The 19,232-nt window shown below is 52.2% G+C and overlaps 1 protein-coding gene across 2 annotated transcripts in view; it reads right to left on the bottom strand.

The window, feature by feature from the left end:
- Positions 1 to 14,782: 14,782 nt before the first annotated feature.
- Positions 14,783 to 19,232, bottom strand: part of LGR5 (leucine rich repeat containing G protein-coupled receptor 5) — a 126,561-nt gene continuing 122,111 nt past the window's right edge. For both annotated transcript variants that reach the window (XM_072741942.1, XM_072741943.1), the window contains 2 exons: positions 18,647 to 18,730; positions 14,783 to 16,140 (listed from right to left, as the gene is read on the bottom strand). In XM_072741942.1, the coding sequence (XP_072598043.1) occupies positions 15,161 to 16,140; positions 18,647 to 18,730 (1,064 nt within the window). In that variant the 3' untranslated portion in view covers positions 14,783 to 15,160. The remainder of the gene's footprint in view (positions 16,141 to 18,646; positions 18,731 to 19,232) is intronic.

Genomic DNA, 19,232 nt, shown 5'->3' with positions numbered 1-19,232 from the left:
TTAATGTGCTACTAAATAAAGGCAATGTGATATAATGGGGGGGGGGGCGGATAGAAAGCATGAATCCAAACAGCCAAGAATAAAATCCAAGGCTCTCAGTATGTTGCAGAGGAGCCTCCATGTCAGAACGGACAAAAAGGCAAACAGTGGCTTAAACGAGGTGGAGGTTTAAGTACAAATGCAAGTAAGGAGAGGCTGGCCGGCGCGGCACCGCATGGCCAGAGAATCCCAGAGCCCCAGTCTTGCTGCTGGGTGCGCGCGGCCCCGTTCTCCAGAGGGCTGCCGCCTCAAGGTCCGCAGGTCACTTCCTGCATGTGGCCGAAGGGCCGAACCGGCAGGTGGTGCCGTTGAGCCTGTGATCAGCGGACAGGGGCCTAGGGAGAGTCAGCCTGGAGGAAAGGGGCCTTTTTATTTTTATTTTTTATTAAAAAATATATTTTTAAAGATTTTATTTATTCATGAGAGACACACACAGAGAGAGAGGCAGAGACCCAGGCAGAGGGAGAAGCAGGCTCCACGCAGGGAGCCCGACGAGGGACTCGACCCTGGGTCTCCAGGATCCCGCCCTGGGCTGAAGGCGGTGCTAAACCACTGGGCCACCCGGGCTGCCCAGGGGCCTTTTTAAAATTCACACAAAAGGGTAACCTGGACCCCAAGTTCTATGGGAAGGTGGGCCTCTTTCTCAATTGTGCGACAGCATCTTGGGGGGTGGTCTCAATGATGCGAGGTGGCTTCTCCAGCCCCAGCCCTTTGGTTCACATTACGATTGGCAGGAAAGAAGAAACAGGAGAACGAACTTCCCCTCTTGATTACTTGCCAGAAGCTGAACGTAACCACATCTGCTCTAGTCTCATCGTTTAGGACAGGCGCGTAGCCACTTCAAGGGAGGCTGGTCTAGTCAAGGATGAAGGCCAGCTGAGCCTCCCTGTCACACCACCATCAAAGGGTCAACAGACTATAGGGTGACGTTAGTGACTTTCTAATGGCAAACCACTAACATCCCTTCCAGGTCCGTAGTCCTGCTCCATGAATCTCCCATTTGGTATAGAAGAGGGGAAAGTGCGTTTCCCAGAGTGAGTAGGCCAACGTAGGTTCACAGGCGGCCATTCATACAGGAGCTAACACTGAGGCCCCAACTCTGGTAAGTGCTTCAGGTTTGTTAACAATTAAATCCTCACAGTGCTCCTATGAAATATTTTTTTTTCTTTTTACTTATTTATTCCTGAGGGACAGAGAGAGGCAGAGACCCAGGCAGAGGGAGAAGTAGGCTCCATGCAGGGATCCCGACGCGGGACTCGATCCCGGGTCTCCAGGGTCATGCCCTGGGCCGAAAGCAGGCGCTACACCCTTGAGCTCTCCAGGGGTCCCCCCATTTTACAGATGACAGAGCTGAGAGAGGTTAAGGAACTAAGCCACCAGCATCGTACATGACAACGCAGGAAGGCAGCTACAGGCTGTGCCCTGCCCTGGCAACTTCCCTAAAGTCTAAAGTGAGCTAAGCTGGTCCCCCGAGAAGCAGTCCTGGAGCCTGGAGCCTGGAGGGAATTACTGAGAAAAGCTCTTTCTTTTGGGTACTGAGCTGGAAGGTTGCAAGCCTGGAGCTTGGTGGCCACCTGCCCAGCACGCCGTGAAGGGCCTGGGAGTGAGGCCCAGAGGGAGGTGGTGCTGAGGGTGCCGCAGGATCCGCTCTGCCTCAAACCAGAGACCTACCCCTGAAGGATCAGGCATTCAACAGCTTTCATTCTCATCAGCCCACCTGCCTCCCCTCCCCTCCCTGCACCTTTTTAAAATGAGCTTCTGAGATTCAGTGGAAGTTCTGGTCCTCGGGCGACCCGGCAGGTTGACCAAACTCAGCACCTGTGGCCCCGTACCTGAAGAACCAATGGCATCACTGCCTAAGACACTGGGGACAGAAAGTGGAGCAAGTCCACAACCTCATGAATAAGGCCGCTCGAGCAGTGACTTCATGTTGAAATTGAAGAGTCTGGAAGACGGGATGGTCAGATCTATGTCATCGTCGATGCTCTGTTCTAAAACCTGCTCGGGAATGGTGCGAGCTCCACGAGTCTTAAATCTTCACGTGCTCTTGAAATCTAAGAGCTGTTGGATGACAGCTGCTGGTGTAGTCACAGGGACGTTGCAGGAGTGACTTACTGTGGTGTAACAAGTTTCCCCCCCGAACTAAGCGGTTTATAACAACAAGCTTTTGCATCATCAAGTCTGCGGGTCAGGAATCCGTCAGGGCCGAGCCAGGCGGTTAGGTGCTCTGGTTCAGGGTCTCGTAAGGAGTTGGAGCGAGCTGTTGGTGGGGGTGCAGGCCCTCGGCCGAGGCCTAGCTGGAGCCCAGGGGTCAGTCTGGAGCTTGCTCACATCGGTGTTCAGGGCCTCGGCGTCTTGCCACTTGGATGTCCCCATAGACTGCCTAAATGGCTCTGTGGCATGACAGCTGGTTTCCCCAGAGAGAGCGAGCCAGGGGACACAGAGATACGCCGAGACAGAGACAGATGACACCAAAACAGAAATTGGCGTCTTATAACCTAACGTTGGTGACGGCATGCCATCACTTTTGCCGTATGCTACTGGCCATGCAGACCAACCGGGTACAGTGCCAGAGGGGATTACCCAAGGGCGTGACCACTGCAGGGGGAGATCCTGGAGCCGGGCTGCTGCGGTGGGGGAGGCAGGTTCCCTATGAGCAGGGAAACCCATCAGTAGCCCAGGTGCAAGCTGGGCAGCTGGGAGCCTCCTCAGTCTCTGCAGAGGAGGCAGGCCAAACTATAAAGGACTCACAGATGTCACACCCATGTTTGAACTACTTCAGGAGCTACTGACCCCAGCGCAAATGGATTGTAGTCCTAACTGGATGGGGAAATGAGGGGAATATGGAAGCAAAGAGCCTGTTCATTTGAGACAGCCTTTGTATTCCAACCCCTCTGGGTGCAGAGTGGTCCCAGCAGTTCTTCAATTCATCATTGTATCAAAAAGTGGGGAGGGATGTTTTACCTGAAAATAGTCAAACTGATTCCTCTAGACAGGCCATACTCGTTGCACAGAATTACCTTCCCACATCAAAGGTGGGTCTTTTTGACCTAGAGCCACAGAAGCAGGGAACAAGGAGTATAACCAAATGTCCAAATGTTGGAGAGGCTCCTAAACTCCTCTTATCAACAGGCCAGCAGATGGGAGGGGGGGATTTCTATCACTTTGGTATCATTTCCCTTTATTTTATTTATTTATTTTTATTTTACTTATTTAATTTTTTACATATTTTTTTAATTGGAGTTCAATTTGCCAACATATAGCATAACACCCAGTGCTCATCCCATCAAGTGCCCCCCTCAGTGCCCGTCACCCAGTCACCCCCACCCTACCACCCACCTCCCTGATTTCCCTTTATTTTATTTTTTTAAGATTTTTTAATTTTTATTTTTATTTATTTATTCATGATAGACACAGAGAGTGAGAGAGAGGCAGAGACACAGGCAGAGGAGCCCAACGTGGGACTTGATCCCCCGTCCCCAGGATCATACCCCAGGCTGCAGGCGGCACTAAACCACTGCACCACCAGGGCTGCCCTCTCATTTCCCTTTAAAATGGGACTGCAGGGATGCCCGGGTGGCTCAGCGGTTGAGTATCTACTTTCTGCTCTGGGCATGATCCTGCAGACCCGGGATCGAGTCCCACATCGGGCTCCCTGCATGGAGCCTGCTTCTCCCTCTGCCTGTGCCTCTGCCTCTCTCTCTGTGTGTGTTTCTCTCATGAATAAATAAATAAAATCTTAAAAAAAAATAAAATGTGACTGCACCCTTCTGCTTCAGGTGGTGCCACCTGCTTCTTACTCAGCCCCGTGCATCTCCGCCATTGGAGCAAGCATATGACCAACCCAGCTTGCTTTACATCCCATTGTCCACGAGCTATTTAAGTTGGAAAAATTGCACAGAGGAGCTATCATCCATCTCCAAGAAATTTTGGCTGGACATGCCTCCGTCACACATGACCAATATGTAAACTATATTTCTCATTTAAAGGTGTTCCGAAGAAAAATTGGGTATTCCAGAGATCGTAGCAGGCAAAAATCAGCTACACAATCTTTTTCTAATCATCACAACAAAGCAGCACATCAAGAATTCTCATTTTTCTATTGGAAAATAAAGTTATGTTAATCAGAAACAAAGGCATTTGGTCTACTTTAGATCAAAGGCCCCTCCATACCCCAGAGGGCCAATTCCCACTCTTGTTAAGACAAAAGCCTTGGGTAAAAAAATACGACAGTACTTTTTTTTCTTTTTTTGTGGACCATTTCCTCATTGTGGCTTCCAATAAACCTCTCAGTGGTTAGCAAGTTTTGACCAAAATGTTGAGCAAGATCTTTTCCTACGGCAGAATGGAGATTTAAACTTTGAGGACTCAATCAGGTAGGCATCAGATAAACATGAACTGCAAATACCTCCAATGAAAATAAATTCTTCAATAATTAATGAAGCTCCGTGCCCCACTTCACCCTGGATTTCTACAGTCAATTGGAAAATGAACTTTGTTGACAGATGCAGTTTACTGTGGGTATCAACCCCGTGTCCTAGCGAGCGCTCTGGAAGGGAAAGAAGTGAAGACACCTGCTTGCTAGGAAGCACGAGAGCTGGGATTAGCCCTCAGGCCCCCGGCTTCACAGCCTGAAGCCACGGTCACCACGGTCACCACGTTCGATTCCTCCTCTGCATGACCACCCGGTGCATGTTTACTACCTACCTGATGTGCTGTAATGTGAGCTACATGAATTCCCTGTAGACAAATGTCAAACACAGGAGGGAGATGCTTTACAAATATTTCTCTTAGTCAAGGCTTTGGCCAACATTTCCACTAATTTTTCTTAAATTTGAAATAAGTACCATCCTGTCTGCCTCTACGACTCCCCTTTTCTCTACACTCCAAGGCTACTTCACTTTTCCATTTGTTTCCTATTCCCCTTGCCCTAGCAGGGCTGGATCCACCACCGCACCCCCCACCACCGCACCCCCCACCCCCGCCCCCAGGGACCCAGGCTCCATGGGCCAGAGAGCAGGAGCCGGTGAGCCTGCATCAGCATCACCTGGAGGGCCGGTTGGCGGTTGGCCCATGTTGCTGGGTGCCAGCCCCAGAGGTCCTCGAGCATTAGGTCTGGAGCGAAGCCCGAGAATGTCAAGTTCTAGGTTCCTAGGGGCCACACCTGGAAAATCAGTTGTGCGGCTCCTGAAAGAAAGAACCTCTGAGGGGATCCCTGGGTGGCTCAGCGGTTTAGTGCCTGCCTTTGGCCCAGAGCTTGATCCTGGAGACCTGGGATCGAGTCCCACATTGGGCTCCCTGCATGGAGCCTGCTTCTCCCTCTGCCTGTGTCTCTGCCTCTCTCTCTGTGCCTCTCATGAATAAATAAATTAAAAAATCTTGAAAAAAAAAAAAAAGAAAGAAAGAACCTCTGAGACCCACCCTTACTATTTACAAGGCGAGGGATCCAATCTGTGTTGATCAAAACTTGGTGGGGGCACCTGGCTGGCTCTTGACCTCAGGCTGGTAGGTTCAGGCCTCACGTTGAGTGTAGATGACTTATAAAATAAAATTAAAACAAAAACAGCTTTGTACTAAGGCTTCCTCATCCATAAAACGGGGGTGATAACAGGACCCATCTCCTAGGCTTAGCTCCTAATTCACTGAGGTGTCCTACAATACCGACACCACCCGGCATAACCAAGCTTCCAGGTAACAAAATACATCTACTACTCAAATCATAGTTACTAGCCAAAAAAAAAAAAAAAAAAGTATTCCTTGATAATTACTTCTCAGTAGAGAAGTGTTTTCTTCTGTCATGACCCTGGCCTCTCAGGCTACTTCTCTCTCAGGGGAGTAGACAAGTTAACCCTTCCTAGAAAGTCCAGGAGGGGCATCTGCCCGTGTAATCCCCCTTCCTCTCTTTTTGGAAATTTGGAGCTAAAAATGTAAAATTTGGAGCTAGTCTGTGCACGGGAACCATCAGTCTGCTGCCCCCTGAAGTAGCAAGGGGAAAGCCGATGCCCCTGTGGGAGGCCTGGGTCACCCAGGGCTGCCTGTGTCTGGGAAGAGAAGACCGCTGATCTTCGAGAGCTCGCTCACGGAGGCTTTGAAGGCACACCCTGCAATATTAAGTTTATAATTTAAAAATGTGACACATCGACCCATTATGTGCTTCATTTTTTCTGATTTCTCAGTTCCTTAGAACGCAGGCGGAGAGAAGGGATGCGCGGGCCTGAGGCCTCTGATGCGGGGTGAGGGCTGGGCCTCCACTCCGTGGTGTCCCCGCCTCGGTGGATGACAGGCCTCCGGAGTCTGTGGCCCATGAGCTCCGTGGAGGCTGCCTTGGGCCACGGAGTGCCTGCGGCCTGAGCTGAGAAGGGACGGGGCTCCTCGGAGAACGCCTTCTGGAGATTGAACTCTGGTTCTGGGGGCCCAGGGATAATTCCAGAAGCTGAGCTTTGCCAACGTGGAGCGAAGCACCCCGACTGGCAGCCGAGCGGGCCTCCGGAGGGGTGGCCCTGCAGCCCTGAGCCCAGGTGGGGGACAGGTGAGGCTGCGGCCTGCCGGGGGGGTCCCAGGCCCTGCATGGGGCAGGGTGGGGGGGATGTTCATGCTAACCAAATTCCGTTGCAGCTTTCGGTGCAAGCACCCATCCCATTATCATCTGACTTAGTTAGACTGCCTCAGTGTCCTAACTCCAAATTCTTTGGAAAGAGTATCTGATTGGTCTGGCTGGAGTCAAGGAGGATGTGATAGGGGTGGCGGCCGGGAAGCGGTGGCAACCATGGTGTAGCCGTGGGCTGGACAAGAACCTCCGATCTGTTTCCTTTACTAAAGAGAATTGAAATCAGTCACATGTACCCAATGGGCCAATCCAGAGCCCCCAGACTCTTCTAGAAGATCCATGCCCAGGCAGCCTGACAGGGAGATGACGCTGAGGTTCCGTAAGTCCTGAGGGTCGGGACTTTGGCCATGTGCCCTTGACTTCTCATCACCACCATGATTAATTGGATCAGGAAGGGTTACATGACACAGAGGCAGCCTGTGCACCACCTGGGGAGTGGTGTCTGGGCCTGCGTAGCCCCCGAAGCTCTGGCCCCGGGGACAACAGTGGTCCGTCGACGTCTTACCCTTCTAGGGTAGGAGTGGAAGACCCAGGATGAGCCACAGCAAGGAGAGCAAGTGGGGGTCCTACAGTGAGACTTGGGGGATGGTGGGGGCTCGTGGGAGATGCCAGGCTGAGGTCGTGAATGACCCCAAATTATAAATAACCCCAACTGTGCATTAAAGAGAAGTTACAGAGTGGAGATGGTCCATTGGTAGCAGTAGCAGGAGCGGAAGCACAATGACTGGGTCACTTTAAAGGTGAGAGAAAAAAAAAAGAGAAAAAAAAATAAAGGTGAGAGACCCATAAATTTAAGGGGTAAGAAGAATGTTCTATTCCTAGAGCTGGGTTGAAGGCTCCTAGGTCTCCAACACCACATGGAATTTCTTAGGCCCAGCTTTATTGTCCCTGTGTTCCTATGAGATTCTTGTTGTTTGTTTTGTTTTTTTCAAAAAAACACTTATTATTTTGAAAGAGAGAGAGAGTAAGCAAGAGAGTAAGCAAGCACATGCACCCGGAATGGGGGGAGGAGAGAGAAAACCTTACGCGGACTCCCCGGAGCGCAGGGCCCAGGCGAGACTGGATGTTGCTGTCCTGAGGTCACATCCCAAGCTGAAATGGAGAGTCAGACGGTCAACTGACGGGCCCACCGAGGCTCCTGCTTTTCCCATTGTCGCGTTGTCCTCCCGGCTGCTCTACTCTCCCTCAGCATGGTCACAAGGCCCTAATTAGCCACGACTACTGACTGTCACCTCAGCACTTTAGTGTGTGCAGCGTAGGGTAGAAAACACAGGAGAGGAAGAAGAAGGACAAAAAGGGGGGAATAAGGATTTGAAACAACCGAGGTAGAGTTTGGTATGTGCCCACCAGCCTGGCTACACGTGACCTTTGGGCTGGTGCCTCCCGTGACTTTGGGCTGTGACCCTCCGGCTTACTTGGCCCTTACCTGCCCCTCTCATGACCCGGGAGAGACAGCAGCAGGAGAGAAAGAGGCTTCAAACCTACTGTACCCTTGGAAAGTTCAAGTTCATCGGTAGTTTGAAGAAGAATGAGAGACAGTGAACAGCCGGAGAAATTAAGAGCCGCCCACGATGCCTGAGAGTCTCTAAGAGGGGGTTTAAGTTCCAAGTCTTTGCTCCTCGTCGGCACGAAATGGATGGACAGAATGCCATCACTCGTGACCCACAGCTCCGTGCTCCAGCCTTCAGGACGTTGGTTTACGATCTCACCGCCTTCCCCAGCGAATTCCTACATCTCTAAAATTTCCTCTACGTTTCCGACACCAAGTCCCATGTGTGGGTTTCCTTCCCACAACCACAGTTCAACCCTCCCACCGGTTCAGATGCCAGTGGCAAGTCCCAGGTTGTGCTTCTGGCAAAGTGGCTGCAGATGGGATGCTCCAAACACACCCTCCTAGGGTTCAATTAATCTATGAGCTGGAGCGGCTCATGGGACATAGAGGAGGAATATTGTACTTCTTGGACCACCGGTTCGTTATAAAAGGACATAACTTGGAAATCGATGGAAGAGATGCGTACAGCAAAGTATGGGGGAAGGCGCTTCTTCCACGGGTTCTCCAGGACAGCCACTGTCCCCACGTCACATGCTCACTAACCTGGAAGCTCTCAGCCTTTTGGGTTTCTATGGAGGCTTCATCACATAGGCATGATTGATTACATCGTTGGCCACTGGTGATTGGACTCAATCTCCAGTCCCCTCCCCTCCCGGGAGCTCAAGGATAGGGTCAGGGCTTGGGGCAGGGAGGTGGTGGGGTGGGGGTGGGGGTAGACGGAAGCTTCCGACCCTCTCATCACAGGGTTGGCTCCTCTGGCAACCGGCTTCCATCCTTAGGTGACCTAGGAGTCCCCTCAAAGTCATTCCTTAACATATAACAGAACAGACTTTCGTGGTTCTCATCAGTTAGGAAATTCCAAAGGTTTTAGGAACTCTGCTAGGAATGGGGAATAAGACCAAATACATATTTTTTATGTTAAATCACAATACCACACTCTCCAAGAATTCATCTACAACATTGAGAATTGAGAAGTTAACCATTATTTGATGTAGCTTCTCGCTCGATATAAGAGGCTGTCTTTGGAATTCAAGACATCTGACGAAGTGAATCTTGCTTACATTAAGCCCAACTCTGCCTCCCTGAATTATCCACCAAGTGGTTTTTGTTCTCTAAAAGAGTAATTTGGGTCATCCAGCGACTGCCTTTCAAGTGCTATTATGTAAAATCCAAGTTTTATTTATTTATTTATTTATTTATTTTTATTTCTTTTTATTTTTATTTCTTTTTAAATCCAAGTTTTAATCAGAGCTCCTTATTATTATTTTTTTTAATCTTAGGGAGTCACTTCTCCACTCTGACTCTCAGTTTACCTACAAAATGGCAGATGCCGCTTTGCTTATGTCCTAGGGCTGTTGGTAAAGGGGAAAAAAGACAGCAGTCATTTATTAAACATCCGCTCTGTTCCAGGTGCTGTGGTTAGCGCTTTATACACATTGAGCTCTTAATACCCCCGGTCCTATGAGACATTTGAATGAGGACAAAGTCGAGGCTAAGAAAAATTAAATATTAAAAAGAAAGAAAGAAAAATTAAATATTTTGCCCAATTACTACACAGGTAGCAACAGAACTAGAATTTAAACGCGGGTTTGACTGGTGGCCAATCCCTGGGCTTAACCATTTTGCTATTTGGCCTGCTATGAGCTGCTACTTAAGAAAGCACTTACTAAATTTCAATTATTTGAATATCTCAAGTGCTTTTCTTGAGCTTCTTTTTCTCTGGGAAAAACATTCTCAATCTTTTCTTTGGAAGATTTTAAGTAATCTCTGCACGTGATGTGGGGCTCGAACTTGCAGCCCTGAGATCAAGTACTGCATGCTCTACGGGCTGAGCCAGCTGGGCGCCCGTCAGGTTTACCTTGATGAGCTATCATTTCCCTATATCCACATCATTAGATTCCCTCGACTCATGGACGAGCATGTTTTTAATGTTCCAAAACTAGGGGTGGTGGAAGGGGAGGAGGGCAGGGGGTGGGGGTGAATGGGTGACGGGCACTGAGGAGGGCACTTGACAGATGAGCACTGGGTGTTATTCTGTATGTTGGCAAATTGAACACCAATAAAAAATAAATTTATTATTAAAATAAATAAATAAATAAATAAATAAATAAATAAATAAATAAATATTAGTAAAGCTTAAAAAAAAAACCTACAGTAAGGATGCCTGGATGGTTCAGTGGTTGAGTATCTGCCTTTTGCTCAGGGCATGATCCCAGCCAGAGTCATGGGATGGAGTCCCACATCAGGCTCCCCATAGGGAGTCTGCTTCTCCCTCTGCCTATGTCTCTGCCGCTCTCATGAATAAATAAATAAAATTATTTTAAAATTATATAAATAAATAATAAAACCTACAGTAAATCAGAAAACGCAACTTTTAATGTGGGCTGACACCAATTAAGAAACATTGCTGAATGTTATTCCACCCAATATGCCATATATTCAAACCGGAAAAAACAGCATGCTTATTGAATGTGTTCCAAATCCACATATCAATGAGAAGGATGCCATCATCCCTGTTACCATGTTAGTTTGGGTAAAAATAGATGAGGATGCAGCTAAGTTGCATAAAATTTTACTGGAGAAAAAAGATGTCTGAACATACTTCGATGGAAGAATTTTTCACTAAATTGCTGCTTCCCCACCACCTCTTAGTGTTTTGATTTTGTAAACTTAGTTTTTCTTCTCTTCTTACTTTTACATTCTAAGAATTTATAGATAACTTAAAACTTTTGTGATTAATATGGCCAATAAAATCTTTAAATGTTAAAAAATAAAATAAGATAAAATAAAATAAAATAAAATAAAATAAAATAAAATAAAATAAAATATAGCAACCAGAATGGGAAGTCACGTCGTAATGTGGCCAGAGTTGGAAAACCCAAGGCGGGCGATGCTTCTCCAGTACATCACATTCATTTTCTTCTAGTTTCTTCATCCAGACAAGCTAAGGCTGTGTTATCATCCTACCCTATAGGCTTTTAGGGTCAGACACGCTGGAACCTGGTTTTGAGATGAAGGAGTCAGTGTCGAATCTGAGTCCGGCATCTTCAGAAATGCTCATAAGGAGCTCATTGAAGTGGGGCTACGGTTACAGGGACAGCCACCCAGACCTAACTGTATTTTAGGGCCTCAGAGGCCTAAGAAAGACGAGTGTCAGTGTTCAGTGGTTTGGGGCGGGACAGTCTCTTTTATCTACATAGTTGAACCGTAAAACCAAGTTTCCAAATGCAGAAGAGCATGAAGGGAGTTCGTGTGATCGCAGGGAGCCCCATCTCATTATCTAGGACTCGTTCTCATGGTGGCTCATGGGCCCCTGAGCTACATGTAGGGATAAGATTCAGAAAAAAAGCCAAACACCGTTAGTTTTTCAGATGTTGAAGCTTTCCAGGTTCTAAATAATACACAGGGAGGTTGCTATACTTTTATTGCTTTTCACTACCTTGCTTTTCCACTTTGGGCCAAAACAAAATGAAAAGATGTTTTCTTTTTTGTACGAGAATGATTTTCTCTAGCACTAGTTGTGAGAATAAATTATGTGCAGTAACAGCACATTTTTGTGCTGTTTTTATATTAGAATGTCATTTAAAACGATTTGTTGGGGGTGACCTATGAAAGAGGGAGACTAAAAACGATGAGTTTTACTGACGTCACCGGTTGAATGGTAAAGCGAAGGTAGCTCCTTTGTGAATAATATCTTAGTTTAAAAGGTGCCTTTCTGGGCACCTTTTCTTGAGCTCTATATTCAAAGGAATCTGAAAAAAAAATCTATGGAGAGGCCGTCTAGAGTGCCCAGTCACTCCTGCCATGCTGTTGAAGCTTCCTTTCCTTCGCTTGGGTTCCTATTGCGTATTTCCTTGTTTATATTTGCGAACTGTCTACCTCACCTCCCCTAGGGTGCAAATTCCAGACCAGGCTTGGCGAAGAAACCCCAGTACAGGACGTGGCTCATCGCGGGCACACGGTATTTGTCGAATGAGCAAATCCATCTTGAAAACACAGTTACCCCCCTACTCTAGACTAGCCCCCCCAGTTGACAGTCCTCTGGTCTTTGTTTTTGCTGCTGTTCCATTGGTCGCCGATCGATTGTATCTTTCCTGCTTCTCACTGTAGGTCTATTTATTTGCCGATGCAATTCCAGCCGTTCCCATTTGCCATAATACAGTGGAGAGCATTTATGGGACGCTGATAGGGCCGTGTTTGGTGGGAGGAGTATCTTAACTAGGTTTTGCTAACAAAGTCATAGAGTTTGTGGATTTTTATTTATTTATTTATTTATTTATTTATTTATTTTAATTTATGATAGTCAGAGAGAGAGAGAGAGAGAGAGAGGCAGAGACATAGGCAGAGGGAGAAGCAGGCTCCATGCACCGGGAGCCCGATGTGGGACTCGATCCCGGGTCTCCAGGATCGCGCCCTGGGCCAAAGGCAGGCGCCGAACCGCTGCGCCACCCAGGGATCCCGAGTTTGTGGATTTTTAAAGGAACACGTCAGATTGGATTTCCCCCTCCCTTAAAAAAAAAAAGCTACATCACCGACTTGTGTTTTCTTGAGCGGGGCAGAGAGAGGCAGGCTGTGGGACTGGTCCCTAATTTCAGGTAACCAAAAGCAAGTACGTTGAGAAGGAGGACTGAGCTCCATTGTTCTAGAGGCAACTTTTGTATTTGCTGTCTGGGGTCTGAGGAAGGAGCTCATGTGAGAACCCTGGTGTTAGATGAAGACAAACCAAGTGCGGGTGGCCCAGTAGACACCACTGGATGCCTGGTAGGGTGGTTAGGTTGAGGCATATGGTTACACAGGATGGGTGGTGGTGAGCTCAGGGCCGGGGACTCAGTGTTCAGTAAATATGGGTCAAATTAAATATGGGACAAGGCTGGGCCTCCAACCAGACTTGACAGCCTCGCTTCGCAACCTGAATGGGGGCAGCTAGAGTCCCCGCTGGAGCGGGGAGGGTTTGGCACAGGATGTTGGGAAAATCATTTCATTTCTTATGTGTCGGGGGATGGGAACTGAAGGGCAACAGCACATTTCTTTGAGTCCTTGGAAGATGTCTTGGCCTTCACGTGGTCATGAAATGTCGTTGCTTTTCTTAAAGGGAGGATGGATAGAAAAACTCATCTTCATGTTGAATGATTTTAACAGTGATTTGTTATTTATATATTTCTTTCTAGCTGTGGATTTTTGTTTCTTTCTTCTTACACTACAAAAGAAATAGGTTCTGGCTATGAAATCCAAATCCTCACAGGGGGCAGTAAACTTTACCAAGTCATTTGCCATGATAAAATTGCTTGTTAGCCCCACTTAACACGATCCGGGAGTTGGTAGAGACACCTTGATTTGTTCTTGTGGGGGATTTGCTTCTTAAGATAAGTCCACAATACCTAAAATGCTAAGGTGCAAATACGTAGCAGTGGTACTTATTCATCAAAAAACAAAAAACAAAAAACAAAAACAAAAACAAAAAACAAACATTTAGGAGACCATATATTCGCCTCTGGGCTCAATAAAAGAGCTGAAGATATCTTGTTTTATAGTCACACATTTTATTACAAATTTATCTTATTTTGTACCCAATAGAAAAGCAAGTTTGGGATCTATTTACAAGTACTATACATTTACACATATTATATACAGTTAATGAGTTTTAAGAAAATGGGCAGAGAAACACAATATATACGGAAGATTATGCCACTGTACATGGTTCATTATCATGGTCCTTCGTGTTACTAGATCTTTGCTGTAGTAATAAATACAGTTCTATATTTACACATCTTATAAAACATCTCATAAATGTATTTTTTTCAATTCCAAGTTAAAACATCTGATCAAAATAAACATGCTTATATAAAAATAAATCTACCTAACGGTCTTTTGGTTTGGATGTATTGAAGCTAATGTAGTATAATAGACGTTACAAATTAATCCTTTGACCTTTAGTATTTAATGATCTTGCTTCGTAAGATACTTAACACCTGTATTACGTATGGGATAAGCAGAGAAGTCATGTTCCTGACATCAAGTGGGTTGGTCCAGAGACAACACAGCTAAACCCAAGCTAAGTAAAAAGGCTACGTCACCATGTCCCCGGTTGAGTCCAAAGTGGTTTCAGACATCATTGCATGGAGCTACCAGCAATATGGTGCGAGAAGCTTCTATGCCAGTGGATTTCACTTGTGCTGGTCTGTGTTGGATCAGTTCCTTAAGATGCACATCGGTTCGAACCACCTGATAAAGCCTCCTGCAAGGAGCCTGCACTCCCCTGAAGACCAACCAACCAACCACCCACCCACCCAAACCCCTCCCAGGTTGCTCGCCGTCTTTCCCAGGTATATCCATCGCCGGCAATGGACTTTTATTCTGAGCTCTGCACCGCAAGGAGGCGACCATGAATGCGACAAAGCAGACCTGGCTCCTACCCTGAGAGCCTCGATGGCCACGTACGCATCTAAGCTCATGTTCCTTTCGAAGCACCTGTAGGCAGTTGTACATCAGCAGGAACCATCTGCTGATACATAAAACCTGGCGTCTCTAAGACTGACATGACTGTAGCTCATGAAGCCTTGCATTATCCACTGGGGGCGGGGGGCTGGAAGGATCCTTTGTGAGGAAGGGCAAAGGGCGGGGCGGGGGGCATTAAAGGCAGAGTCCTGCGGTCCCGGCCTTTCCTTCCTGCCCGCTGGGGACCGCCTTCTGCAAGCACCTGCAGCCACCTTCTATCTAAGCGTCTTTTCGGGTCTAGGTCGTCTTTGGTGAGCAGGTGGCTCGCCCCCGTCCCCCAAGTCGTCAGCCGGGCGGGTTGGAACCGTGGAGCATCTTCCGGGAAGGCTTTGGCGGCACCGGGGCCTGCACAGCAGCAGCAGCAGCAGCGGCGGCGGCGGCGGCCCGGGGGCCGGGGTGGGGCCTGCGCTGCCCGCGGGGGCGGCTCGTCCCCATCCCCATCCTCATCCTCTCCCGCGGGGGCCGCGTCAGAGGCACGGCACGAAGGGCACGGAGGGCAGGCGGCAGCCCTGCGGGCCGGGGCGCGGCGGGTCGCGGGCCGCGGCGACCAGGGCCTGCGTGGCGTCGCCGGGGGCCTGCTTGTCGGCGTCGTCGGAGCTCACGGACGCCAGGCTGGGCTCCCGGGGCCTGGGCCGCCGCGGGCCGCCCGCCGGCGCCGGCCTGAAGTGCGGGTGGAAGAGGATGTAGAGCAGCGGGTTGAGGCAGGCGGGCAGCGGCGCCAGCACGAGCAGGACGAACCTGCTGAGCTCGGGGCCCGCGGCCGCCACGCCGAGCAGCGCGCACAGGCGCAGCAGCGCGGGCGGCCAGTACAGCACGCAGTTGGCGAGCAGCAGCAGCGCCGCGTGCCGGGCCGCCGCGTCCCCCGCGGGCGCGCACAGCAGCCGCGCCGCCGCCGCGCCCATCACCGCCGAGCACGCGCCGTTCAGCAGCTGCAGCGCCGCCGCGAAGGCCGCCGGGCCCGCGCCGCCCGGGGGCAGCGCCAGGCACAGCGGGGACGCGCCCCGCGCCGCCGCCCCGAGCAGCGGCCCCGCCGCCACGGCCGCCGCCGGCAGCGCGCACAGCGGCCCCGCCCGCGCGCCCCGCGCCCCCCGCGCGCCCCGCTGCAGCGCCGCCGCCGTGAGCACGAACACGGCCGCCTGCGCCGCGAACAGCGACACGCACGCCAGCAGCCGGCAGCCGCCGCCCTGCTCCCAGCGCGCGCCGTGCCGGGCGAAGCTGCCGAACGTCGCCGCGTCCACCGCCGCCCGCGCCGCGCTCGCCGCCCCGGTCAGCAGGTCGGCGGCCGCCAGCCAGCCCAGCAGCCGCTGCGCCGGCCACGCGCCCGCCGGGGCCCGCAGCGCCGTCCACGCCACCGGCGCGTTGCAGCCGAGCGCCAGCACCGCCACGGTCCACACGCCCACGCGCGTCAGCCAGCTGCCCAGCAGGTCCTCGCACAGCTGGAACGGGCCTGCGGGCGGGCGGGCGGGGGGAGCGGGGGCGTCAGCGGGGCCCGGCGGGACCGGGAGCTCCGCCCCCAGCACCTGGACGCCGCTCCCCCCGCTCCCGGGACACGGCCTCCCCCCCTCCCCCCCACAGCACCTGGAGGCCGCTCCCCCCACCCGGACCTCCACCTCCCAGCACCTGGACGCCGCTCCCCCCGCTCCCGGGACACGGCCTCCCCCCCTCCCCCCCAGCACCTGGACGCCGCTCCCGGGACATGGCTTTCCCCCCACCTCCACCCCCACCCCCAGCAGCTGGACGCCGCTCCCCCCACCCGGACCTCCACCCCCCAGCACCTGGACGCCGCTCCCCCCACCCGGACCTCCACCCCCCAGCACCTGGACGCCGCTCCCCCCACCCGGACCTCCACCCCCCAGCACCTGGACGCTGCTCCCGGGACACGGCCTCCCCCCTCCCCCCCACAGCACCTGGAGGCCGCTCCCGGGACACGGCCCCCCAGCCCCGGACCTCCACCCCCCTCGGCCCCCCCCAGCCCCCTGGCCCCCTGGACGTACGCCCCCGCAACCCCCTCCCCGCCCTCCACCCCCCCAGCACCTGGAGGCTGCTCCCCGGGACACACGCTCCCCCCAACCCCAGACCTTCCACCCCTCCCACGCCCCGGCTCCCCCTGCCCCCCAGCCCCTCCCACGCCCCCATCCCCCAAGCACCTGCGGTGGGCCCCCCTCGGACACACGCCCCCCACCTCCCCCAACCCCGAACCCCCCCCAGACTCCACAGCCCCTGCAGCGGCTCCCTCAGACACACGCCCACACCCCCTCATTCCCCCACCCCGCCCCTCCAGCCCCCCAAGCACCTGCGGCTGCCCCCCCCACACCCTCCCCACCTTCGCCCCGCCCCGCCCTTCAAACACCATGGCGGCTCCCCCCCCCCACAGGCCACCCCCCTACCACCACGCCGCCTTCCAGGCACCTCACGGTTGCTTCCCCGGGAAACCCCTCCCCGCCTCCGCCCCTCCAGGCACCTTGAGGCTGCTCCCCTCCCCCCGAACAACCCCTCCTCTCCCCCTTCCACTCCTCCTTCCTTCCTCTCCCCCTCCCCCCTCCCTTCCCCCTCCTCCTGCCAACACAGGCTGCCCGCTGGAGCAGCTACACGCAGAGAACCGTGGGTGTGGTGGGGGTGTGGGTGGTGGGATTTAAGTCCCTTGATCCCAGTCCCCCAGGGGCGGAGGACTAGGGGCCAGCTGCAGGGCCAGCTCTCCGGGGCTTCCCTCTACATGTTTTTCTAGAATGCCTCAGGAATGTTCTGGAAGCAGAGAAAGAGCATCTCGAGGACGTACCCCACAGGAGTAGAAGAGGCAGGGTGGGTAGTGTAGACGTGCATTTCAGGAAAACCTGGTCTCAGGTTGATAAGGACATTTGATGTCTGAGAGCAAGAGACAGGCTAGTTGTTGAAACTAAGATCTCAGCCCTTCTCTGGCTGTTCTCCTTCGCCTGGCCCACCCTGTTCCTGGGACTGGGACAGCGCTGTGAGGTCCATATACAGGATTTTGCTGGTCTGTATGGACTGTTATTTGCTTTAATCAAATGGCTATTTAGGGAAGATGACACTTTAAAAAAATAAGTGATAGGGACGCCCGGGTGGCTCAGCGGTGGAGCACCTGCCCTCGGCTCAGGGTGTCATCCCGGAACACAGGGATGAGTCCCACGTAGAGGGCCCCGCGGGGAGCCTGCTTCTCCCTCTGCCTGTGTCACTGCCTCTCTCTGTGTGTCTCTCGTGAATAAATACAAATTTAAAAAACTGATGACGTGAAGCAAGACAGCTGTGTGCCAGCTCAGGCTGGATGGCCAATATCTAGGCAGGTGCTCAGGTGAGGTGCCTGGGTGTCTCCGTGGGTTATAGTCAGACTCTAACTGAGGCTCAGGGCCTGTGTCGCTGTCCCTGGTGTGGTCCGGGGTCAGCGGGGAGGCGGCTCGAGAGCCTTTGCCTCCCCATCTGTTGCTCAAGGACACCCCCACCCCATGCTCCCTCCCTCCCTCTGCCTCAAATAAGTAGGTAAATAAATAAAATCTTTTAAAAACTGGCATACGCTTTTAACTACCCGCCTGATTCCTCCGTTTTCACTGATCTGAGTCAAAGGTCTTCCGCAGAAACCCTATGACCGGACAACCGACCCTAGGGCATGGGCGTCTCTATCCTTTTTTTTTTTTTTTTTTTTTTTTAATTTATGATAGTCACAGAGAGAGAGAGAGAGAGAGAGGCAGAGACACAGGCAGAGGGAGAAGCAGGCTCCATGCACTGGGAGCCCGATGTGGGATTCGATCCCGGGTCTCCAGGATCGCGCCCTGGGCCAAAGGCAGGCGCCGAACCGCTGCGCCACCCAGGGATCCCGGGCGTCTCTATCCTAAAGGTCCCCACGGGAGGGATAGAAGAGCCTCAGAAGCAATTCTGCTGGGACAGGTGGGGGGTATGTCACCCCGACCTCAGGGGCAGGGCGGGGACGCTGCTCGGCTCACCTGGGGCAGGTGAGCACTGCGCCGAGTGGAGGGCTTTCAGGTCTTCCTCAAAGTCCAGCAAGAAATCTTCAAGATCCCGCTCATCTGCAGGAACGAGAAGCCCTGTAATGGGGGTTCTGGGTCTCTTGGCTGGAGACCACATCCCAGGGGAGAGAGGCCTGCATTATCCTTAAGACACGGGATGGCGCCAAGGGAACTGAAGGCCAAGGGTCCCATGTTCCACCGGGCTCTGGCTTTCTTGCAATCTACTACGAGGTTCCCTGGGGATGTTCTCCTGGAGCTACTGGATGACACAGGATTCCAGGGAAACGGGGGTGAGGGAGGGAGCCCCAGGCCTCCACCCCCCCTCCCCCCGCCGCCGTAGCACCTCAGCTCTCATTCTGTTCTTGTTCCCTGCAGCTCACGAGGGCCCCGAACCGCACTGACCTCACACTGGGTGCCAACCCCCCAACACCGGGGGAACCTCGTGGCGAATGTTCTGGGCTGTGCTCTCGGCTCTCGGGGCCCAAGAAGGAGAACCAGGTGCAGTGAGTTCAGCCTTTCCGGGAGATTGTGCTTAACAGAGGACCAAGCAGGACACTAGTGG

The sequence above is a fragment of the Vulpes vulpes genome, chromosome 16 (assembly GCF_048418805.1).
Source record: "Vulpes vulpes isolate BD-2025 chromosome 16, VulVul3, whole genome shotgun sequence".
In the NCBI taxonomy this organism is placed as follows: domain Eukaryota; kingdom Metazoa; phylum Chordata; class Mammalia; order Carnivora; family Canidae; genus Vulpes; species Vulpes vulpes.
Note: the sequence above shows the minus strand (reverse complement) of the source record. Positions and strands in the feature narration are given on the sequence as shown.